Source organism: Carex rostrata, chromosome 2 (genome assembly GCF_964058835.1).
Source record: "Carex rostrata chromosome 2, lpCarRost1.2, whole genome shotgun sequence".
Taxonomy (NCBI): Eukaryota; Viridiplantae; Streptophyta; class Magnoliopsida; order Poales; family Cyperaceae; genus Carex; species Carex rostrata.
This window is the reverse complement of record NC_135919.1, coordinates 9,581,213-9,602,595: the sequence shown is the minus strand read 5'-3', so window position 1 is coordinate 9,602,595 and position 21,383 is coordinate 9,581,213. Positions and strand designations below refer to the sequence as shown.

General features: G+C 33.3%; 3 protein-coding genes and 1 long non-coding RNA gene across 4 annotated transcripts; 3 read left to right on the top strand and 1 right to left on the bottom strand.

Annotated features, from left to right (window-relative positions):
• Nucleotides 1–900: 900 nt before the first annotated feature.
• On the top strand, nt 901–3,559 carry LOC144549577 (beta-glucuronosyltransferase GlcAT14A-like). The gene is made up of 4 exons (XM_078298355.1): nt 901–1,580; nt 1,682–1,757; nt 2,348–2,463; nt 2,687–3,559. Exons 1-4 carry the CDS (start codon nt 1,040–1,042, stop codon nt 3,193–3,195), a joined length of 1,242 nt encoding a protein of 413 aa, XP_078154481.1. The 5' UTR covers nt 901–1,039; the 3' UTR covers nt 3,196–3,559.
• Nucleotides 2,568–5,438, bottom strand: LOC144549584 (uncharacterized). Its single transcript, XR_013509716.1, has 2 exons — nt 5,267–5,438; nt 2,568–3,112 (listed from the first exon to the last, which is right to left on the bottom strand). It is a non-coding gene; the product is annotated as an uncharacterized LOC144549584 (long non-coding RNA).
• A 717-nt stretch (nt 5,439–6,155) lies between these two features.
• On the top strand, nt 6,156–16,846 carry LOC144547638 (putative laccase-11). Its single transcript, XM_078296328.1, has 8 exons — nt 6,156–6,197; nt 10,977–11,046; nt 14,614–14,681; nt 14,790–14,941; nt 15,037–15,281; nt 15,357–15,485; nt 15,570–16,508; nt 16,716–16,846. Exons 1-8 carry the CDS (start codon nt 6,156–6,158, stop codon nt 16,844–16,846), a joined length of 1,776 nt encoding a protein of 591 aa, XP_078152454.1.
• LOC144549568 (cyclin-dependent kinase inhibitor) lies at nt 11,099–11,611 on the top strand. The gene has a single exon (XM_078298345.1). It carries the CDS (start codon nt 11,192–11,194, stop codon nt 11,405–11,407), a length of 216 nt encoding a protein of 71 aa, XP_078154471.1. The 5' UTR covers nt 11,099–11,191; the 3' UTR covers nt 11,408–11,611.
• Nucleotides 16,847–21,383: the final 4,537 nt, after the last annotated feature.

The following is a 21,383-nucleotide window of genomic DNA, read 5'->3' as shown; positions in this document are numbered from 1 at the left end:
AAACAAGTCTATTTCTGTTTACCAGTCCGATCCGGGTCTAGGCGGGTCTCGAGTTTGGCCGGGTCGGGTTTGGGCAGGTGTAGTGAAAAAATCTGGCCCAAACCCTTTCTAGACCCGACCCTTGGGTTAGTCTGGTCCTGTCCGAGGGTCTAGTAAGGGTCGGGTCGATCCGGGTTCAGCAAGTTCGGATCTGGACCCGTCGGATTTTTTCAATACACTAATTTTTATCATGTATATTTTTTTCATTAAAAATCTATGTTTGGCTCTTGATTAAATAAGAATTTGTGTAATTCAAAAACATGAAAATTAATGTCCACTCATAATAATATCTTGCCAAATGTGTATTTTTTTTTTCATTTGTCGCTTTTTATCTTCTTTTTTTTAAGCTAGGTTGATGGCAATGAATATTTTGATTGAAAAAAATTATTTACAAGTTCTTAGATCAGTCTGTACCTAGAACTATTTGTTGAGAAACGAGAGATAGCAAAGTTGACTAAGAGAAAAGTTTTAGAATTGTCAGTTATCCAAAATTGGAGAGTTCGATTCTTCTTCACGACTTTGCAGCTTCTTTTTATCTTCTTAATTAAGCTTTAATTTATTGTTAAAAAAATTGCAAGAAGTGCTCTTTTTATCTTCTTAATTCAGCTTTAAGTCTTTTGTCAAATTCCTTTTCTCCTATGAAAATTTTATGGTTTTGCACCTGTTTTGAGGGTTATAACTACTGGGTGTAATTTTCAAACGGGAATTTATACAAAGATCTAAACATAGAATCAAGAAATAGCATAAAATTAGAAAAACTGTTTGAGTCATTATTTTCAGCTATTCTGGATTTATTTAGTTGATCATATATGAAAGAGAGAGAGAAAATGAGAGAGAATTTTTTTTCTATTTCCTCCATCTTCTTCCATTGTTTTTGATATAACGTTTGGTTACAACAAAAGGTTTGGTTGAAACTCCTCTATAATTAAATGAAAAATTTAACTATGAAACTCCACAAACCTTGATCTTAAATCCATTGCATTTCCTGTCATTGATAGCCATGCATGGACCAGAGAGCGCTTCTCCAAAACAAAGATCTCTTCTAAACCTACCTATAATGGATCCAAAATGGGCACTAACCCTTGCTTGTTTTGCTCTTCTTTTAATCACATCTGCTAATCTAGGCCTTGTTCCTTCTGTGCATTCTTTCTTCTCCCATCAAACCAAAACCTCTAGTGCACCATCTCCTTCTCCGATACCGCGTTTAGCGTACCTGATCTCCGGTTCAAAGGGTGATCTAGATAGATTATGGAGAACACTGCATGCCTTGTACCACCCGTTAAATTATTACGTATTGCATTTAGATTTGGAATCACCGGTACTCGAAAGATCAGAGTTGATATCACGCGTGGTTAATTCTTTGACATTTAAACAAGTGAAAAATGTTTACGTGATGAAGAAGGCGAACCTCGTTACGTACCGGGGACCCACGATGGTTGCTAATACATTGCATTCGTGTGCAATTCTTCTCAAGAAGAAGAAGAATTGGGATTGGTTTATTAATCTTAGCGCCTCAGATTATCCGTTAATGACTCAAGATGGTTAGTTTGATATTGTTGCTCTATATATACTCAATTTGAAAATTAATTAAATTGTCATTTTCATTCCTCTAACCTCATTTTACATTTATATATGATTGCAGATATATTACATGTTTTCTCTTCCCTGTCGAGAAATGTCAATTTTATCGAGCACACGAGTCGACTAGGCTGGAAAGCGTAAGTATTTTTATGGGCGGATCAAAGGCTTAGTCAAAGGTGACTAAGTCACCCCTATAATTTTAAAATTTTAATTATACATATAAGAATTTTATTTTTTTATTTTGTTTAGTCTAGTCACCCTCAATAAATGACAAATGTTCAATTGTAGCCTAGTGATTAAAGCTTTATTTTGTGGCTTGAGTTCAATTCTCACTCACTATAATTGTGTATTTTAATTTTCAGTCACCCCTATTAAAATTTCTTAGTTCCGCCCGTGTATTTTGAATGAAGTATATATTTGAAGGATTTTTCATTTACTTTCTTGAGATATTTCTTAAAAATTCTGACAATTACAATAGGATAAAAGGCCTTTTTATTATGCAATAAACTAGTCTTTTTTTGGTTAACAGAAATTGGTACTAAACAATAATAAACAGCCCTCAAATGTTACTTAAATCCAACAACAATAATATACTGGTTAATTTTGGTTACTAAAATCCAGAAATATTTTTTGTAAGAACTGTTCTCCTACAAGGTTACAACACAGCAAAGCCATATTTCACTGGCACTTACATTCTATTGTCTTTTGATTTGATTACTGCTCTCAGAGGGCAAAGAGCAAAGCCGATAGTTGTCGACCCAGGGCTATATATGTCAAAAAAGCAAGATATCTATTGGGCAGGTCCGGAACGAGAACTACCGACTGCATTTAAGCTTTTCACTGGTACTACTCATTTCAGTATTCAAACCATAAATTTTTTACACCATTCAGTAATGGAGAAACATTCTGTACCACTATGTACCAGTCTGGATGCCTACACATTTGAATTTGTAAATATTTACTACCTCAATGTACCTTAATTTTGGTAACCTCTCTACTTTCAATTGCCTTCTTGTGAAATCTTATTTTTCCTTCATTTTCCCGAACCACGATTTTGCTTCTTTAGGATCTGCTTGGGTCGCTTTAACACGTGAGTTCGTAGAATACTGTGTATGGGGTTGGGACAACCTGCCAAGAACTCTTCTCATGTACTACACCAACTTCCTGTCATCTCCTGAGGGCTACTTCCAGACCGTAATTTGCAACGCAGAAAAATACTCCCAGACTGTTGCAAACCATGATCTTCATTTCATCTCGTGGGACAACCCACCGAAACAACACCCACATTCACTCATCATGGATGACAAAGAGAGAATGATCTTGAGCAATGCACCATTTGCACGCAAGTTTAAGCACAACGACCCGGTTCTGGATGCAATTGATGTTGAGTTGCTTGGAAGAAGCATAAATGGGACTAGTGGTTTCGTACCGGGTGGTTGGTGTAAGGGAACACCGGCTTGCTCCGAAGTGGGAGATGTGACGCATCTAACTCCTGGACCAGGAGCAAAAAGGTTGGTCCAGTTGATGGATACAATAGTTAGGTCTAAAGCATTTAGTGATAACCAGTGCAAGTAAACAAGTTTTTTGGTACAACAATTCAATTATTTTTCTTTCTAGGAGTAAAGTTATGAAAAACATTTATACATAGTAGTTTTAGATGTCCACATAAATTTTACAAACTTGTGTTGTTTTACATTTTATAATTGTGTTTAAATATACTGATTGCTCTTCCCTCGTTTTCATTTTTCTTTTTCGTTCCTTCAAGCTTGCCTAAGAGATTATGAGGTACGCATCTAGAAATCCAGTAGCATATACTTACCAAAAACATGCATGCATGTTAAAATTAAGCTTTTGTAATTTCAGCACAATATGTCAGAATCTTGCAAATTAACAGAATCACTGGATTTTTACTACAAAATGCAAAAATCAAATTTTATTTAATTCATTAATTGTTAATTGTCATAGGTTCAATAAAATTCGATGCACACAAGAAAAAACAAAAATGAGAAAGGAGAAAACATCAAGCTTACAAATTCAATAAAATTCCTTGCTTTCTTTCTTGCTAATTCAGAAAACAAAGGAAAAGTTAGTGATAAAAGATTAAAAGGTCCAAAATTATTTTCAAAAAGTTTAAAAAGGCATCAACATCAGATTAAGGAAACAAAGTGTGCACACACAATCAAAATTGACCCAATTAAAGACAAGAAAACTTGAAACAATAGTACTTTCAACAAAACTTTTGAATGTACTTTCATTATAAAAAATCAAATATGTATCGTAAAAAGTAAAAACACAAAACATGAGCTATTGCTGTTGTTGCTTCTTTTGACTGTACTCTTTTTTTTTTTTTACAAAAATCAGACAAATATCATTAACAGAAAGCATGCAGTATAAATTACGAAATGTCAGAAAGGAATAAAAAAGAATTTTTTGAGATACAGAGATACAACCATAAATCAGAAAAATTTAATAAAAATTTCTTGCAATTTTTCGAGGGGAAGGTAGTACCCAAATCTCAAATCAGCCACCCCTGATACTGTGATTTGGATTTTTAGAAATCGCAGTGTAAATCCTTTTAATTAACAATACACTGTCAGAATTGAGACTTGGTAAATGGAACTTAATTAATTATCTATAAAATCAATCAATCAATCAAAATATGAACCATATTAAAGTAGGGATAGTAATTAGTAATGCAAGTATTATCAGTGAAAACAGAACTTTCGAGTAAAAACCAAAAAAGGTATGGGTTTACCAGTAAAACAAAAATCTTTTAATCAGTAAACTAGATCATTACTAAAAGAATAAGAAGAAAAAAAAAATTATATATATATATATATATATGGTCCGGCTAATTTGCTGCCAGTAGCATTTTAGCCGAAGGTGTTGCCACCTCTTTTTTTATTTTGTGATGTCCAAACAACAAATCCAAACCGTTAAATGTTTAATTTATATTATAATCTACTTGGAGACCAAATTTTACATTTTTTGAAATTTTTTTTTACTATTTATTAAGCTAGTTTGAAAACCGTTGTTTTCAGTAAATTTCTGCAGCATTGAAATCAGCGGTTTTCAAACCAGCTTAATAAATAGTAAAAAAATTCCAAAAAATGAAAAATTTGGTCTCCAAGTAGATTATAGTATAGATTAAACATCTAATATTTGGATTTGTTGTTTGGACATCACAAAATAAAAAAATAAAAAGCGACAGCACCGTCGGCAGAAATGTTGCCGGCAGTAAATTAGCCACAGCCTATATATATATATATATATAGGAATTGGCTACGGTGATAGAGGGCCTCTGTGCAACGGCTCAATATTTGAGTTTTCAAAATCCTAACGGTCGATCCGAACAGTTCAACATGATCTCCATATGAATATCTACTTGCCAAAAAAAATTTTACATTTTTTAGAATTTTTTTACTGTCTTTTAGATAGGTAGAAATTCACTTGATCTGAGTTTAGTTTGCATATGTACATTTAACAATTCAGATGAAACTGATGGTTGAATAGCAGATATAACACGCTAGCTAGAAACCTAAACAATTAGCAACTTCCAGGATCATTGAGACGCTAATTCCTTTTCTAAGAATTTAGCAGGAAATATTAGGAAAATCCAATAAAAAATAGATAGATAAAAAAGGACCTGAATTAGGAGGGAAAACGCATCTGATTAGGCACGCCCCTTGACCACCGGCCCACCGCTAACCCAATCACGGCACGCCGACCTTCCGATTGTCTAGCTATCTGTCCTTGAAGGGATCCGTATCCTCACAGGTACCTGACTCAACACAATTGAAACGGACGGCTCAGATTTACTCTCAGCCGGTCGGGATTCGATATGACAGAGAGGGTAGGATTACTTGTGCTTTGAGATGCGTGCACGGACCATCCTATTCAATTCTACTCGGTCAGGTAACCTGAGGGGATACGAATTCTCCCTGAAGAAGGTACTGACAAGAATAAGGTCCTGTTTGACGCAGTTAATTGAATTTTTTTTTTTTTCACGCGTATAGTAACATAAAGTTCAATTTGATTCATATCCTAAGTTCATTTCTAATCCCATGTGTCCGTCAAATAGGGGAGAGGGGGGTGTCCGATTGGCATCGGACCAAATCCGGTTCGATGGGGGGTTTAAACCGTCAGATCTGCTTTAGGATTCGTGTGTACGGATTTTAAAGCAGACGCGAAATTGCGGGTGCGAATCCTAAAGCAGATCTGACGGTTTAAACCCCCCATCGAACCGGATTTGGTCCGATGCCCATCGGAAACCCCCCTCTCCCGTCAAATAGAGCCTTAAAGAGAGAAGAGTTGAAATGTGCATTTAGATCTATCGGATCCATATCCTCGCAGGTACCCAACTCAACAAAATTGAAACGAATGGCCCAGATTTAATATCAGTCGGTGCATGTATTATTTGTGCTTTGAGATTCGTGTCAAGCTAAAAATTCAAATCTTAAACCGTCCAATTTAATTGTACTCAGTCAGGTAACTTGAGGGGATGTGAATTCAAATCTATCACTATTCACGAATGAATGAAAAAGGAGAACAAGAAGGCAACTCTGAGTTTGAATCAGGTCCGTTCATTATATATTAATACGAATTTTAAAGAATCTGTACATTGTATATGCTTGGGCAGCACCGCAGCAGGATTAGTCTGAATTCTGATCAGATCATCAGACGGACCTAATTTAACCTCAAATGGCGAGGTAATGCAGAGGATACCGATTCAGCGGAAGCAAGATTCATATACACCACAAATTTCTTAATTGAGCAATTCTACATTTCTAATGCTTATTATACAATGAGGTTTGAAACCAGCATCTTCGTCCCTACACAATTAGATGAAAATTACTATTTTTATGGAACCGGATCACCTGCTTCTCTGTGGATAGAAAATTTCTGCTCCTAAGTCACTGACACGTGGGTTTGAAGTGAATTTTGAGACAAAACTATATACAATATTTAAATGTTAAAACTCAGTCCGCACTCACATGTCAGTGACTTTAGAGACAGACATTTCCTACCCACATAGGGCAGAAGATTCGGTTCTTTATAACATCAACAACTTTTGTAATTATTTAATGACAATAATTTTTGTTTCTTCAAAACGAAATTGCATTATGACATTTTGTTATCACAAAAAAAAATGTATTTTTTAGTACAGATAATTTTTTTTAAAAAACTATTCAACTCGTTAATAAATCTTAAAGAATATAAGGTACCTGGTTTTTATTAAAACAATTTAAAAAAAATCGAGTAATAAGAACTGTTTAATTGGAAGTTAAATTCTAAAATGCGCCGTTAAATATTTTAAGACCAAAAATAATATTGTGATCATAATTAAGACCTAAATAGATTAAGATTTAAGAACATCAATAGATCATACAACTCGGTGTAAATTCATTTTTGAAGAAATCTAGGTATAATACTTGTTATATTTATTTGTTTTGTAACTGATAATATGCAAATGTAAAGGCACAAGCTAGAGTTTATATATTAATTTTGTTAATTATACAAAAGTATCTGTAAACACACATAAGAGTCATAAGATCTGTAATCTGACAATCCAAACAATTGAAACACTGAGCCTTCCAAAACCAGTGACAATCTACACAAACAGCTCTGTCCTGGCTACAGTTAGATGAAATAAGGCTGACCACTCAGCTTCTTGGCAAGCTGAGCAGGTGCTGGTAAACTGGTGATTGTGTTTGGGATCAGATCAGACTTATGTGAGGTATGCAACTATATATAGTTCTGATCCAGGGACCATGAATTTTTATCAGGTATCTTATTTTTTGTGTTTGAATATGGTCCGTTCATTATATACTGGCATGACACTAGTACATAAAACGTAACCATACATTGCATATTATACAAATTTACTCAAAATTTCCTCTAAATATGTGCCCCAAGCAAGAAAGCATTGTTGCTCTGAAAATTGATGCACATTATACACGGTTTTACTATTTACAATTGTGTATAAATATGCTCCAACATTCATATACACGGTTGTAAACAATAAAACTGTGTATAATTTGACCATATTGTACACGGTTTTTAGTAAAAACCCATATATATGAATGTTGGATGGCATTTTTGAAATTTCTGGAATGCGTTTTCGCATGGGTGCTCCATCAATTCTACACGGTTTTACTGTATAATCTGTGTTTGATGAGATAAATACAAATTTTGTCACGTCATCGATCCGTGGCTTCTTGTTATAATGCATTTCTCTTTCTCACTGTTTTTTCTAAATCATTTCTGAAGCATCTCTTCCCTATAAGCTATACATGGTCGTTCCAGTAAATCTAAACAGACAAGGCTAGGGAGAGGGATAAGGCAAAAGAGACAATATCTTCACCGAAAAGACAATTTCCGATGACAAAACTTCAAATGGCCATAAAATGCCACACGATTGTCCGATTTCAGCGTACAATAACTTTTTAGGAAAGCTCGCGAGGAGATCTAGAGCTTTCACGCCTATCGTTGTGACTCCAATTTTTGGCCCCAAAAAATAAAGAAAAAATGTTCAAAACTTGAGTTGAAGTTTTAGATTAAGTTTTTTCTTTCTAGTTTCGATTTTTTTTTCTTTACATATTTTTTCTTAGACATTGTTTCTGTAAATGTATGAAGTCTCATATCTAGGATTTTTTTTTATTATATTTTAATGTTTTTGTTCATGTAATATGGGATGTAATTGTAATATGTGTGTATTTATTTAAGGTTTATAGATTTTTGAAATTTAGTTTAGTATTTTTGGTATTTAGATCTAGAGTTTAATTTGAATTCAGGTTTAGGATTTCATTTGATTTTGTATTATTATTATTTTTGAATTATACATGGTTCACTTTAAAAACAGTGTAGGATTAAGGTTTTTACACACAGTTTTACTTTAAAAACCGTGTATAATGTGTTTTGGTGAAAAAAATCGGCCAAAAAAAATGAATTGTACGTTATTTTTTTTATTAAAAACCATGTAGAATTAGTATTTTTTTTACCCGGTTTGGAAATCGTATAAAATTAAGTACAAAATTAATATTGATCCGTTTATACCTCTATCTTTAAAAATATTCAAATTAAAAAAATTATCTACATTCATCAAGAATGTATCCGTCAAATATTCTAATATATTTCTGTATTTGACAAATATTTGAATACAGATTTAAATATCAACGTATAATGTCTGATCCGTTTACACCTCTATCTTTAATCCAAGAGATCCATGTTCAATATCTTAAAAGGGAATTCAAGAAATGTTTAGGCTAATGGGGTCACTTATTTAAAGAAAAGAAGTAATCATTTATATTAATCATTATATTAATATTTTTTTCTTGCTTTCCAATTTGAACTGATGTTTCAATGTTTATTACATAAATAAGAGAATTATAAAACATATAACATATTATAAAAATAATGAATTTTGATGTAACTTTTACCGTTCATGTTCATCGTATGATTTAATTTTTTTTTTGAAGATCTAAAATTAATTAATGATGATAAATGTGTCACCAAGTGATACTAAAACTATAAATTTTGAATATTTTTTTATTGATATTTACAAGTTCATTTTTTGTTTGTTTGCAGAATTTTTTTTCTATAAACCATAATTAGAAAAAAATAATTATGAAACCAACATGATTTTTTTTTTTTTACAAAAATCATAAGAACCGAAATGTCATTTCAGTTCCAACCGTTTTCACAGATTTCGAGAAAAAAATATGTTGAAAAATTGTAAAAATACCTGGGACCGAAATATCATTTCAGTCTCAAAAAATAAAAAAATAAAAATTTTGAAATCAAAATGACATTTCGGTTATGATGAATTTTGTAGAAAAAAATAATCATGTTGGTTTCATAATTTTTTTTCTTTCTAATTATGGTTTATAAAAAAAAAATTTGTTTGCATGTTGATTGATAGTTACAACGTTAGAAACATGGAAAGGGACTTGAGATGTGGACCTTTTATTCACTACTCAATCCACCGGTTAGTACTTTAGCGAACAACACACGACAAAATGGACTTGGATTTTGTTTTCTACGGATTGACCCAGTGAAAAATCAAAATCAGTCAATTAAGCTCTGTGATTACTTAAGATAATCTGACGGTCAAAAGGCAAGATATCATTTGTAATTCAACCGAATCGACGGTCTCTATTTTTCCTCTTTTTGCATTTAAAAAAAAATAACAACAATTTATGCAAATTTACTACACCGGGTTTGTCCAAATTTGATTTTTTATTTTTAGAAACCATAAATAAAAATAAATAAATTTTACCAACTTGTCCCATTTTCTTTTTTCTTTTTTGAGACCAAATTATCATTTCAGTCCCAGCTGTTTTTACAGATTTTGAAAAAAAAATACGTTGAAAAATTTTGAAAATACCTGGAACCGAATTGTCATTTCGTTTCAAAAAGAAAAAAAAAATCGGAACCGAAATCAGTTCTTATGATTTAAAAAAAAAATAATAATAACATTGGTTTTATTAAAAAAAAAAAATTTCTCCAAATTTATTGGGCCTGTCCGTAACACTGTATCCAGTCTCTGATTTTTTTTTTTTTTTTTAAAACACACAGATTTCGAACTTGGGATACTCTACCGTATCCTATAAGCCTACGTGGTCTGACATTAACTGACTCTGTGTGGCCCACACAGTGTCAGGTATGAATTTAACCCATGACTCCGTGTTGAAATCGGTTCCCGGGTCCCACCAGTCAGGGAATCCAATGCTCGGCAATTTCGCGTTGCCCGATCGAGTCCGTTGGGTCCCACAACGGTTGAAGCTAAGCACTAGCGCACGATTTCGAACTGATTTGATCATAACCGTTCATAGTTTATACCACGATTTCCCGCACACATGCCAATTAAAAACCTACCACCAATTTTCTCCGACGAAGCAAGCACCGTCATAACAGAATCCAAGGAGATTTCTGCGCATCATACCCATGCCCCCACCTCCAAAAAAATTTCCATATTATGTTCCTAACTTGATATGCTGTGGTCTACTGCAACTCTGAATCAATTCAAACAGTGTAGCAAGTGCTTTCATTGAGGGATATTGCAGCAAAAACCAACTCGCTACATTAACATGCCTAGGAGAGGAGTCACGTAAAATCGAATCTTAGTCAAAATAGTGCGAGGCGGTGTTTTAAATCAACACGACTCCCTCCACCTTCCCGCTCATTTCGACGCGGTTCCCGCTTTTTTAATTTCAAGCAAAATATTACTAGACCAGGTCTATCTTGCAATCCTGCACCGGCTCTCACTGACCAATAGGCTCCGCGTTTCAGATAAACAAGGGCCCCACTATTCATAGAAATGGTTTCCTACACTGTGGTTTTTCCTTCGGTTCCAGGTAACTACCACTCGAATCGTGCCACGTGTATATACCCACCTGGCTTCCACTGCAAGATGCCCCCTCGTGCCTTCGTCAATGCGCCCGCCGACCCGAACCCGTTTATAAAAACAGTACACAAACGCTTCGCTCTCTAAAACCTCTTCCCTCCTATTTTCCAATTTGAAATTCATTTTTCCCAGTGACCTCACCTCCAAAACCTTCGCCAATCGCCAATGGAGAAGAGAAAAGATGAAAGAGAGAACCAGGGGTGCGAGACGCCAAAGAGAGAGATCAATACAATTCCTCTCCATTGCCCTGCGGCACCAAGGAAGAAGAAACCTGTTCTCACCAAGAAGAAAAGGGATCCGCCAAAGAATGGATATTTCCAGCCCCCGTCTGATCTGGAATCACTGTTTGTGCGCACGCCAAGGAGAGAGGCTTGTGCTTGATTATTGAGAAACAGAGAATGGTACTTGGTTGCTTGTATATATGTATTTTTGTTTCAATTAGCAGTTATGGAGATTAGTTAATTAGGTTTAGAAATTAGGACTAGGAAGGAAGTTGTTGCAATCGTTAGTGTTAGATGGCAGAAGAAGGTGCTTTTCAGATCTTGTATTACTTACATGAGATAAAACTAATCATTGCCATTGTTTTATAAATTTGTTTCATCAATAACTTGGAACTGGATGCTCATGCTTGGGTTTGTTTAAATTTTAGACTAATGAGGAGATTATTCTTGCTTGATTGATCTAGAAGTGAAAAACTAGCTTGCGAAATATGAGAACACATGTGTTACCTAATAAATGAAAAATATTATCACAAGTATGGTACCTGTGTAGTTTATAGCAGGTTACTTGGATAATATTTTATCAAAAAAAAAAAAAAATAGACAGAACTCAGCTAGTGTGAAGGGTTGAACCGAGATCTTCGACATTGATACAGATGTTCCAGTATGGATCAAATGGGTGCTGATTTATTGAGATTGTGTTGCATCAAGATGTACAGTATCAAAATCCCCTTTCTAAATTTCCAACGATGCAGAGGCGCACTGTAAGCTTTATAGTGCTCTCAAGGATCATGATCCTAAAGTTGTGAACTTTTTACTATTAATTACGTATTAAAAAGATTGTTTCATATGGATCTAAACTTTAATTGTAATTTCTGTCAAAGTGAAATGTGTGTAGTTTCTTCCAAAAATTGTTAAGTTGTGAATTTTTTAAGATTATTTCATAAAAGATTATTTCATATGGATGTTTGGATGAAATCTTGGGTTAGTATGAATAGTGAACTAACCGAAAATTGAGAATAGTCACTAACCCAACTTTTGGTTGGGTTAGTTGAATAGCATACTAATCCACGAAAGACAAACAAAAAATAGTCCCTAGTTGCTAACTCAAACACATCCAAACGCAGAATAGTAGCTAATCCGGGTTAGTTTTATTCTTTGACTATGGTGAAAGTACAGTATTGAAGTTACATAGGGTGACCTTTGTAAAATGAGCACCAATTCTTCAGACATAAACCCTGCATGCACTTCAATTAGATGTTAAGTTATGACAATTTCATATGAGAAATGATTACAACAATATTTAATTGATCATACCAACTAAAAAAGCTGCTGTTTTTAAGTTAATTAATGTGATTTCCCTTGGTTACTAAGTATGATTGCACACACTATAACAACAACCCCACAAGTTGCAAACAAGAAATAAACAAACATTGCTGATTTTTTGCAATACAACCCTTGTTTTTGTAATTATTTTTTTTCCAGCTTCTTTGTTGTTACACGGTAATGGCTGAGAACCATTTGGTAGAAACTCGTTTATGTTGCCTGATCACTATTGAACATTGTTTTTTTTCTGTTAAGAGATTTGAAAACATACATCAACAAAAATACCAGTTGAGTAATTGTTTTCTTATAATTCTCCCCAGATTTCTCCTTGTCACCTCATCGATCAAACCTGATGGCAATAGAGAAGATATCTCAGTTGGGCTTGCCATAACATGTCATAGCGTATTATTCCATCAGTATTCAGTACCTCTTGATTAATCACAGCCTGATCAGCCGATACTGGTACTTCATCTTTATTTATACTTTTTATCTTTCTTAGTTTTTTCCTATCTGAATAATTTTATGGCTAAAGGTTAAATTCTATGTCCAACCTAATATTTTATATTTGATAAAACATTTAAAAGGATAATAAAGAGATGTATAAAATGGTTCAGCAAGTGTTTAGGGCTTGATTATCAGTCACGCTAAGTATTTAGGCAATAGTTAAATAAGAGCTTGAAGAGTGAATAAAAACAAAAGGATATTTAGTTAAAATTTTATTCTCTTTCAACTTGGAATAAAAAATTTGTGCATTCATTTTTTCTTGGTGACAGTTTTTTTTTCAGAAAACCTTGGTGACAGTTAAGTAACCAGTCTTCAAGCTCTTATTTAATCTTTAATTATGCACTAAATTTTTTATTATTAATCCCCGTATCTTTTTGGTCCATACTATGCTGGATGCACCTGATTATATTTCATGACAATTACCAGCATACTCTTTTGTGTTACTTGAGTATAACTATGTATAATTATACACTTGAATCTGATTTTCTATGGTGTTACCTGGATATATTGTCAGAAAGAAAAATGGCAAGTGACCGGTGTCATCTATCTCACCACAGTTAGAGTAAAGTACCTCAACAGATTGACCATTCTAATTTATAATATTGATGTTCTATCAGATAGTTTTATTCTAATTGTTTATTTTATATTTAAGAAATAACTAGTTCCAAATTAAACATCTAGAGAAATATTAAATCAAATTTTGAGATTTAGGAAGATCAAATTTCGTTTATTATTTTCCTGAAGGTTTAATTTTATTTTTATATTTCTTAATTATTAATAAATATTCCAAAAAGAATCAACTACTTAGTCAATAAAAACTTAAATTATTTTTTGTTAATATTAATATACAAGACAACTAAAGGTCGTTTTAATAGAATTAAGGGTGCATAATAATTTTATTTTCTCTTCACATAATAAGAAATGGAGGACATATTACAAGAAATATGAACTAGCATGAGGTGAAGAAAAAGAAAGGGTAAAGAAGGGCCCGCAAGAACATTTTGTTTAAACTTTTGAATGAAAAGAATGTGTAAATATTTTTGAAAGAAAGGTAAAATTGTAAAATTTCCAAGCATGACATTTAGTCAGTTCTAAATACAACTTCGTGCTGCACAGTTCTGTTGAAACCCAAGGAGCAACTAATTTCTTAACTGGTACCAGAAATGTTATATATTAAAAACCTTGAAGGAGAAAATTACAAGATGGATCAATTCAAAGAAAAATACACATCTGGTAAGGCTAACATACTTTGATGGCACTCTAAAGTTCAACATGACCAACTAGCAATTAAGGGTAAAAAAGTTGTTTAATTGCTATACAAACACACCAACTCAACTAACACAATCTCACCACACTAACCAAACAGCATGGCATTGAAGGCTTGAAGCATGGCACCACAGTATAAGTACCAGTTTGGTCCCCATTCTATTTGCCTCATACAATCACTTGCCTCCAAAACAGAGACAGTACACATTTATCCCAAAATGGGTTGTGCTCTCTGCATTTCACATTTTAAATTTCAAATCATGTTTTACACATTTGCATTCCTTGTACTTGCATTGCCCACGGTGCAGTCAGCTGGTGTTACACGACACTACAAGTTCAATGTATGCCAATTATGTCATGTTTTTTGCAATTCCAATATGCTCTAGTTATATATAATTAGTAGTCTTAGTTTAAATATATTTATCTTTTCTCTCTCTGTTATTTCATAGGTGAGATTAGAAAATGTCACAAGGCTCTGCAAGACAAGAAGCATTCCCACAGTCAATGGAAAATTTCCGGGGCCGGAAATCATCGTAAGAGAAGATGACCGGATTATAGTCCATGTTATCAACCACCTAAACCATAATGTAACATTCCATTGGTGCGTACAAACTAAATAATATTCTCTGTACAAATTACCAGTTACTCATAGCATAAAATATTTCTGAGAAACTGAAACATTGATATATATATTAGGCATGGAGTGCGTCAGTTGCAAAGCCAATGGGCTGATGGGCCATCCTATGTGACCCAATGCCCGATCCAATCGGGCCAGAGTTACGTCTATAATTTCACCGTCGTCGGTCAAAGAGGCACATTGTGGTGGCATGCACACTTATCTTGGTTAAGAGTTCATCTTTACGGATCTCTTATTATTCTTCCGAAGCAAGGTGTTGGTTATCCATTTCCGCAACCGCACAAAGAAGTACCAATCATGTTCGGTAAGAGTGTTTTCGTTAGTGTAAGGGGGGAATTTCTCATGTTCAAAATTTAAACAATTTGATTTTGGATTGTAGGAGAGTGGTTCAATTCTGATCCCGAGGCCGTGATTAAGCAAGCCCTTCGTACCGGCGGTGGTCCAAATATATCAGATGCGTACACGATAAATGGTTTACCAGGACCACTTTACAACTGCTCTACACAAGGTAGATATCATTTGCAATACAATTAAAACTTATTTTCTTCTAAACTAATATAACAAAAATTACCATTTTTTTTTTCAATTTTAGACACCTTCAAGCTAAATGTGAAGCCTCGTCAGACCTATCTTCTTCGGTTAATCAATGCTGCACTCAATACCGAGCTCTTTTTCTCAATTGCAAACCACTCCTTTACAGTGGTTGAAACAGATGCAAGTTATATCAAACCAATTTCGACAAATACACTTCTCATTTCTCCGGGTCAAACCATCAACATTCTCGTATCTACTCATCGAACAACACCGAATTCCTCATTTATTATGGCTGCAAGCCCATACACTACCACATCGGGTACATTTGACAACACAACCATCACTGCCATCCTTAAATATACTACCAAAATCCTACCCTTGATCAAACCAGTTTTACCATCTTTCAATGATACATTAACAGCAACAAGCTTCAATACGAAGCTACGCAGCCTTAATAGCCCCAGCTATCCGGTACGTGTTCCTACAAAAATCGACCGACACTTCTTCTTCACTGTCGGGCTTGGCACAAGCCCATGTCCAAAGAATACAACATGTCAAGGACCTAATGGAACAAAGTTTGCCGCATCGATCAACAACGTGTCTTTTGTCACGCCTTCCATGGCCTTGTTGCAAGCGCACTATTATCGGCTTTTGAAAGGTGTATTTACTGCTGACTTTCCAAATGCACCGTTAATTCCATTTAACTACACCGGAATCCCGCCCAATAATACATTTGTTTCCCCTGGGACGAAAGTCGTCAAACTCAGGTTCAATACGAGTGTTCAGCTTGTGATGCAGGATACGAGCATTCAAGGGGCTGAGAGCCACCCATTGCATCTACACGGTTACAATTTCTTCGTAGTCGGTCAAGGTTTTGGCAATTATAACCCGAACAAGAATCCGTCACGATTTAACTTGATTAATCCGAATGAGAGAAACACCATTAGTGTGCCACCCGGTGGCTGGGTCGCAATCCGTTTTCAAGCTGATAACCCTGGTAAGTAAGACATGGTACCAATCTCTTCCATTGTTAATATTTGAATAAAGTTGGTTAAAAATTAAAAACATGTATGATAAGGCCCACTTGAACAATAATAGATAAGGTTCTAAATTTTAAATATGGGCTATTGTTTTCTAAAAGCCCATAGGTTAATGTAACCAGTGACTATACCGATCTCATAAATTGAACAACTGGTAAACACAGGTGTGTGGCTGATGCACTGTCATTTGGACATTCATCTAAGCTGGGGATTATCTATGGCATGGGTGGTGGATGATGGACCATTACCGAATCAAAAGTTGTCACCTCCACCGTTAGATTTTCCCAAATGTTAGATCACGAGATACTCGTTCAAGAGAGAGATGGTTTTGGGGTTTTGTTTTTCATTATTATTATTATGTTAATTATTTTCGAATGCAACTGTAATATATGTTCATTTTTTGTTCATGATCGATTAAATAGAAGTTTAAGTCTTTTTTCTCTGAAATCTAGGGCTATCTGATAAGCATCGAATCAAATTCGGTCTGATACCATATAATTAAGAAGCACTCATTTTCTTTACAACACCAAAACAATTATTGTGAGTGAATCTAGATTAATTTTCTTTCTTCAACATGGTAAATACTATGTTATTTTATCACTTGAGCAATCGATTAAAGGTCATGATATCACATGCTAATAAACTAGAAGATAATATAATGATGAAATATTTAGATGATCATGTTAGTTACACTTTCTGTAAGACATAATTTGAAAAGAACTCAAATTTTTAACATTTGTAGGTTCATATTTTAAATAACACAATATGAAGTGTGTCACTTTTGAATCTATATATCACTTAAAAAAAAGGAAATGAAAATGAAAAACATGCATATAATATTAGCAAAAGGCTTTGAACCACCAAAAGTAATTAATTAAGTTGAGTTTCTATTAAAGGAAAACCATGACAGAACTCCATTTCTATAATTTAACTGTGGTAAAGAAAATTTATATGTTGGTAACAAAATGCTCCTTTTTGTACTTTATTAGTAATTTTGTTTAAAGGAGTGGGGATGGTTTGATGGGCATCTGATCAAATTCGGTATAAGGTTTGGTCGGAATAGTTTGATTCGCGTCAAGATTCATACACACTTAATCCATATATATTTTAAAGTTGTATGCACGAATATTGACACAGATTAAATGATTTTGACCTGACATCAGGTTGAATTTGATCTGATGCCCATCAGACTCCCCTAATTCCCTGTTTAAATTCTACTGAATCCTAAGACATATTGATGTCTTTCTTCGTTTTATTTTGGTATATATATTTTTGAAATGAAAGGTGGAAGTTTAGTCCACCAGCTTTTTTTAAACTCTTGTTTATATTACAGAAGATTTTCTTACTTTGTAGATTTTGATCCATAACTTCTCACATGAGAACTATGTATTTTTGTGACTAAATCAAATGTTGGTTATTGTTTTGATATATATGTTTAGCGTTTAATGTTTCATCACAGATCTAATCTGTTATTTAATTAGTCAAATATATAGGTTGAACGAAAAGAAAATCACATGGCAGACAAACTAACGGTGGCTATAACTAATTTTCTTGCAAGTTATTAATTGGAGGGTTACACTTTCCATGTATATATTTTGTATTAATTAAACAGTACAAGCCATGTGGAATTTTCAGTTTTTGGTTTGAACCTAACAAGCCAAAGCCAAACCGCACATGAATAACAGAGTCGTTGATAAGCTTTAAGATTATTTTGAAATGTTATAATTTACACAAGGTAAAAGGAATCTTGTTTGCTGAATATTTTGTGAATATATTTTTCAGCAGTTGGTGCAAGGTTGAAATATTTGATTGTTTTTATATAATCGGTAATTAATTATGTAACATAAATAAAATGACTTGTGGTTTCAGTTTTATTTGACTGAAAAAAAAAAATTGTTTAGTACAAATAATAAAGAGTATGGCTAATATAACATTAGTGTCAATTCAGTTTATATAACACCAACTTCAAAATCTATCAAATCGACTTCAAATGGTGAATTCAAACCGTTCAAACTAATTTATTTTATGAGTGATGCGTTTACATGCAAACTTTTATATTTTCAAGTTATTTTAGTATCACATCAAGCGGCAAAAAAATTGAAAAATGAATGCATTAAAATTAACTTAAAAACTCACACATTTGACTGCTTGACTTGATACCAAATAAAATCAAAAACTTATAAATTTTACATGTAAACGCACAACTAATAAAGTAGATCAGTTTGAATGGTTTGGATTCACAATTTGAACTTGATTTGATAGGTTTTGAAGTTGATGTTATATAGATTGAAATAACACTGATGTTATATTAGCTACACTCAATAATAAAGCTATGAAATCAAATTGAATAATAAATGTTATATATGCTTTAGTAATTAGTAACTTTGTAAGTTTTATTGTTCAGTTTAAATATTTGAGTATTAAGTACTTGTGCTTTGATACTATTCAGTAACTGTTTTAGTATTCAGTGTATTGTTTTATTATTTAATTTAAATATTTTATATTTAATATTCTCGATGGCGGACAGCGGTAGATATCAAGGAGTGTCAGGAGCGAAGTCAACTTTCAAGTTATAGAGGTTAGACGTGAATGGAGATCAATCATATAATATATTTTTTGTTGCGAATGGGAGTTAATTTTACACTGCCTATAGCATTTTACTCTAAATTATATATAAAATAAGGTACAAATACAAAAATTCTAAAAAAAAAAAAAATAAGAGATCAATTGATCCCCATTCCATTATTCGCGTATGCTTTAATATATATATATATAGAGAGAGGAGGGATCAAGTTATAACAAGTTACAACAATAATTTTTTATATTTTCAAAGTCCAAATCGTCGATCCAAACCGTTAGATGTGATCTTTACAATAAAATGTGTTTGGAGACCAAATTTTACATTTTTTGAAATTTTTTTACTATTTATTAAGATGGGTACAAAAACTAGTCAAATTCAGACCATTGAATTTAGTACCCATCTTAATAAATAATAAAAAAAATTCCAAAAAATGTAAAATTTGATCTAGAAACACATTTTATTGTGGAGATCACATCTAACGGCTTGGATCGACAATTTGGACTTTGAAAATATAGAAAATGGTTGTTGTAACTTGTTGTAACTTGTTGTAACTTGATCCCTCCTCCTATATATATATATATATATATATGTTTAAATCCTTAGCAGTGACTACCAAGTTGGTATCCTTAGCGGGACCAAGCTGAACAGTATAAAATGCACACAAATTTATACAAAATCACGAATTAATGTCTAGCCAAGCTAGTTCACGAGTAAACTAGGCCCCAACTTGAACTCATTAATTCTGAATCAAGCTAGTGACAAGTTAGCTTGTTAACATCTCGGTCCAATAACAAACGAGCTGTTAACGAACAAATCAGATACGAGTCACAATCAAGCCAAGAGATACGAGCTTTTTTGCCACCCCTACATACAATCCACATTTATAGCAACAGACTTCTTTGCATCAGTTTATAAGTAAACTGGTACATATTGACAAAGCAATTTTTACTTTATATAATGCACAGGTTATACACAGTACTATTTTTTATTGTATTATTCGTGAACTGAATTAAACAACTGTCTTTTACACGGGTGTGGCGACATACTTGTCGAGTGACATGGTCATACGGTGCCAAACGCTGAGAATTGGTTAGATAAAGCATCCAAATCTAGAAACATCCACAAGGAAAATGTATGACTATAACAGATTGTTTCGTTTGTTCCGTGAAAAGCAAACATCGGAGATTGAAATATAATGATTTTCATTTTTCCACCGAACGGAAAGATATATTGCAAGGAAAGGAGACGGTTTTGCTTTGATATGGTTGGATGGAATAAAATGTGAATGGTACCTAATTAATTCGATCAACAACACTCATTTGTACTTATTTGTATTTATTGAATTCTGTTATGTTATCAATTAAGACCACAATTAAGGAAACAAGGCCACCAGCCCACTATCGCCTTTGACTGTTGACCACATGCGGCGCATTTGCCGATAGGGCCATGCTTAACCCGATCCAATAATTGACACGTGTCAAGCTTAGGCACGTGACCATCTTTTAGCTAGTTTGGTGTTTTCAAATTGTTTCCCTGCTAATAATGGTTCAAAGTAATCATTGTATTTTTTGGGTCCATTTCCTAGCACCAATCCTGTTATTTAAAAAAAATCAAAACCATCCCTATTAAAAGATCTGGTTTATGTTGACGCACATGCATTATTCTGATTTCTGACCATGGAGTTTAGCTTAAATTATGCAGCTAAATTTGATTTGACTGTCTCAGAAGAAAATAAAGTACCCCCAATATCATGCTAATTTTGTATATATAAAAAAATATATGTTTTATATATACACTTTTACCAGTGAGGCTATAATATTTTGCAACGTGCAGATTATAACCGTACTGTGAATTCAAATTTATGTTTTAAAAATTGAAACAATTTAACATGATCTTCATATATAATTGTGCTCGCAGTCCAAATTTTATATTTGTTTAAATATTTTTACTATTTGTTTAGACGGAAACAAATAGGAAGAAAATCATTTAATCTACAGATTTTGGATCATTCGAAAAAAAAGAGTAAAGAAGTTATAAAGAGTATAAAATTTAATTATCAAGTACAATTTCATATAAAAATCATATTAAACAATTCAAATTTTTTGTATTACCTAGAAGTAACTTTTGAACCGAGATCAATAACTCAGAATCCAAGCATTTTTATTTTTTTACAATAACACATAATGAAATATATTAATTTTTCTTACAGTCACGAAAAATCCGGCCTGAAAAATGTTGATCGAGTTATTTG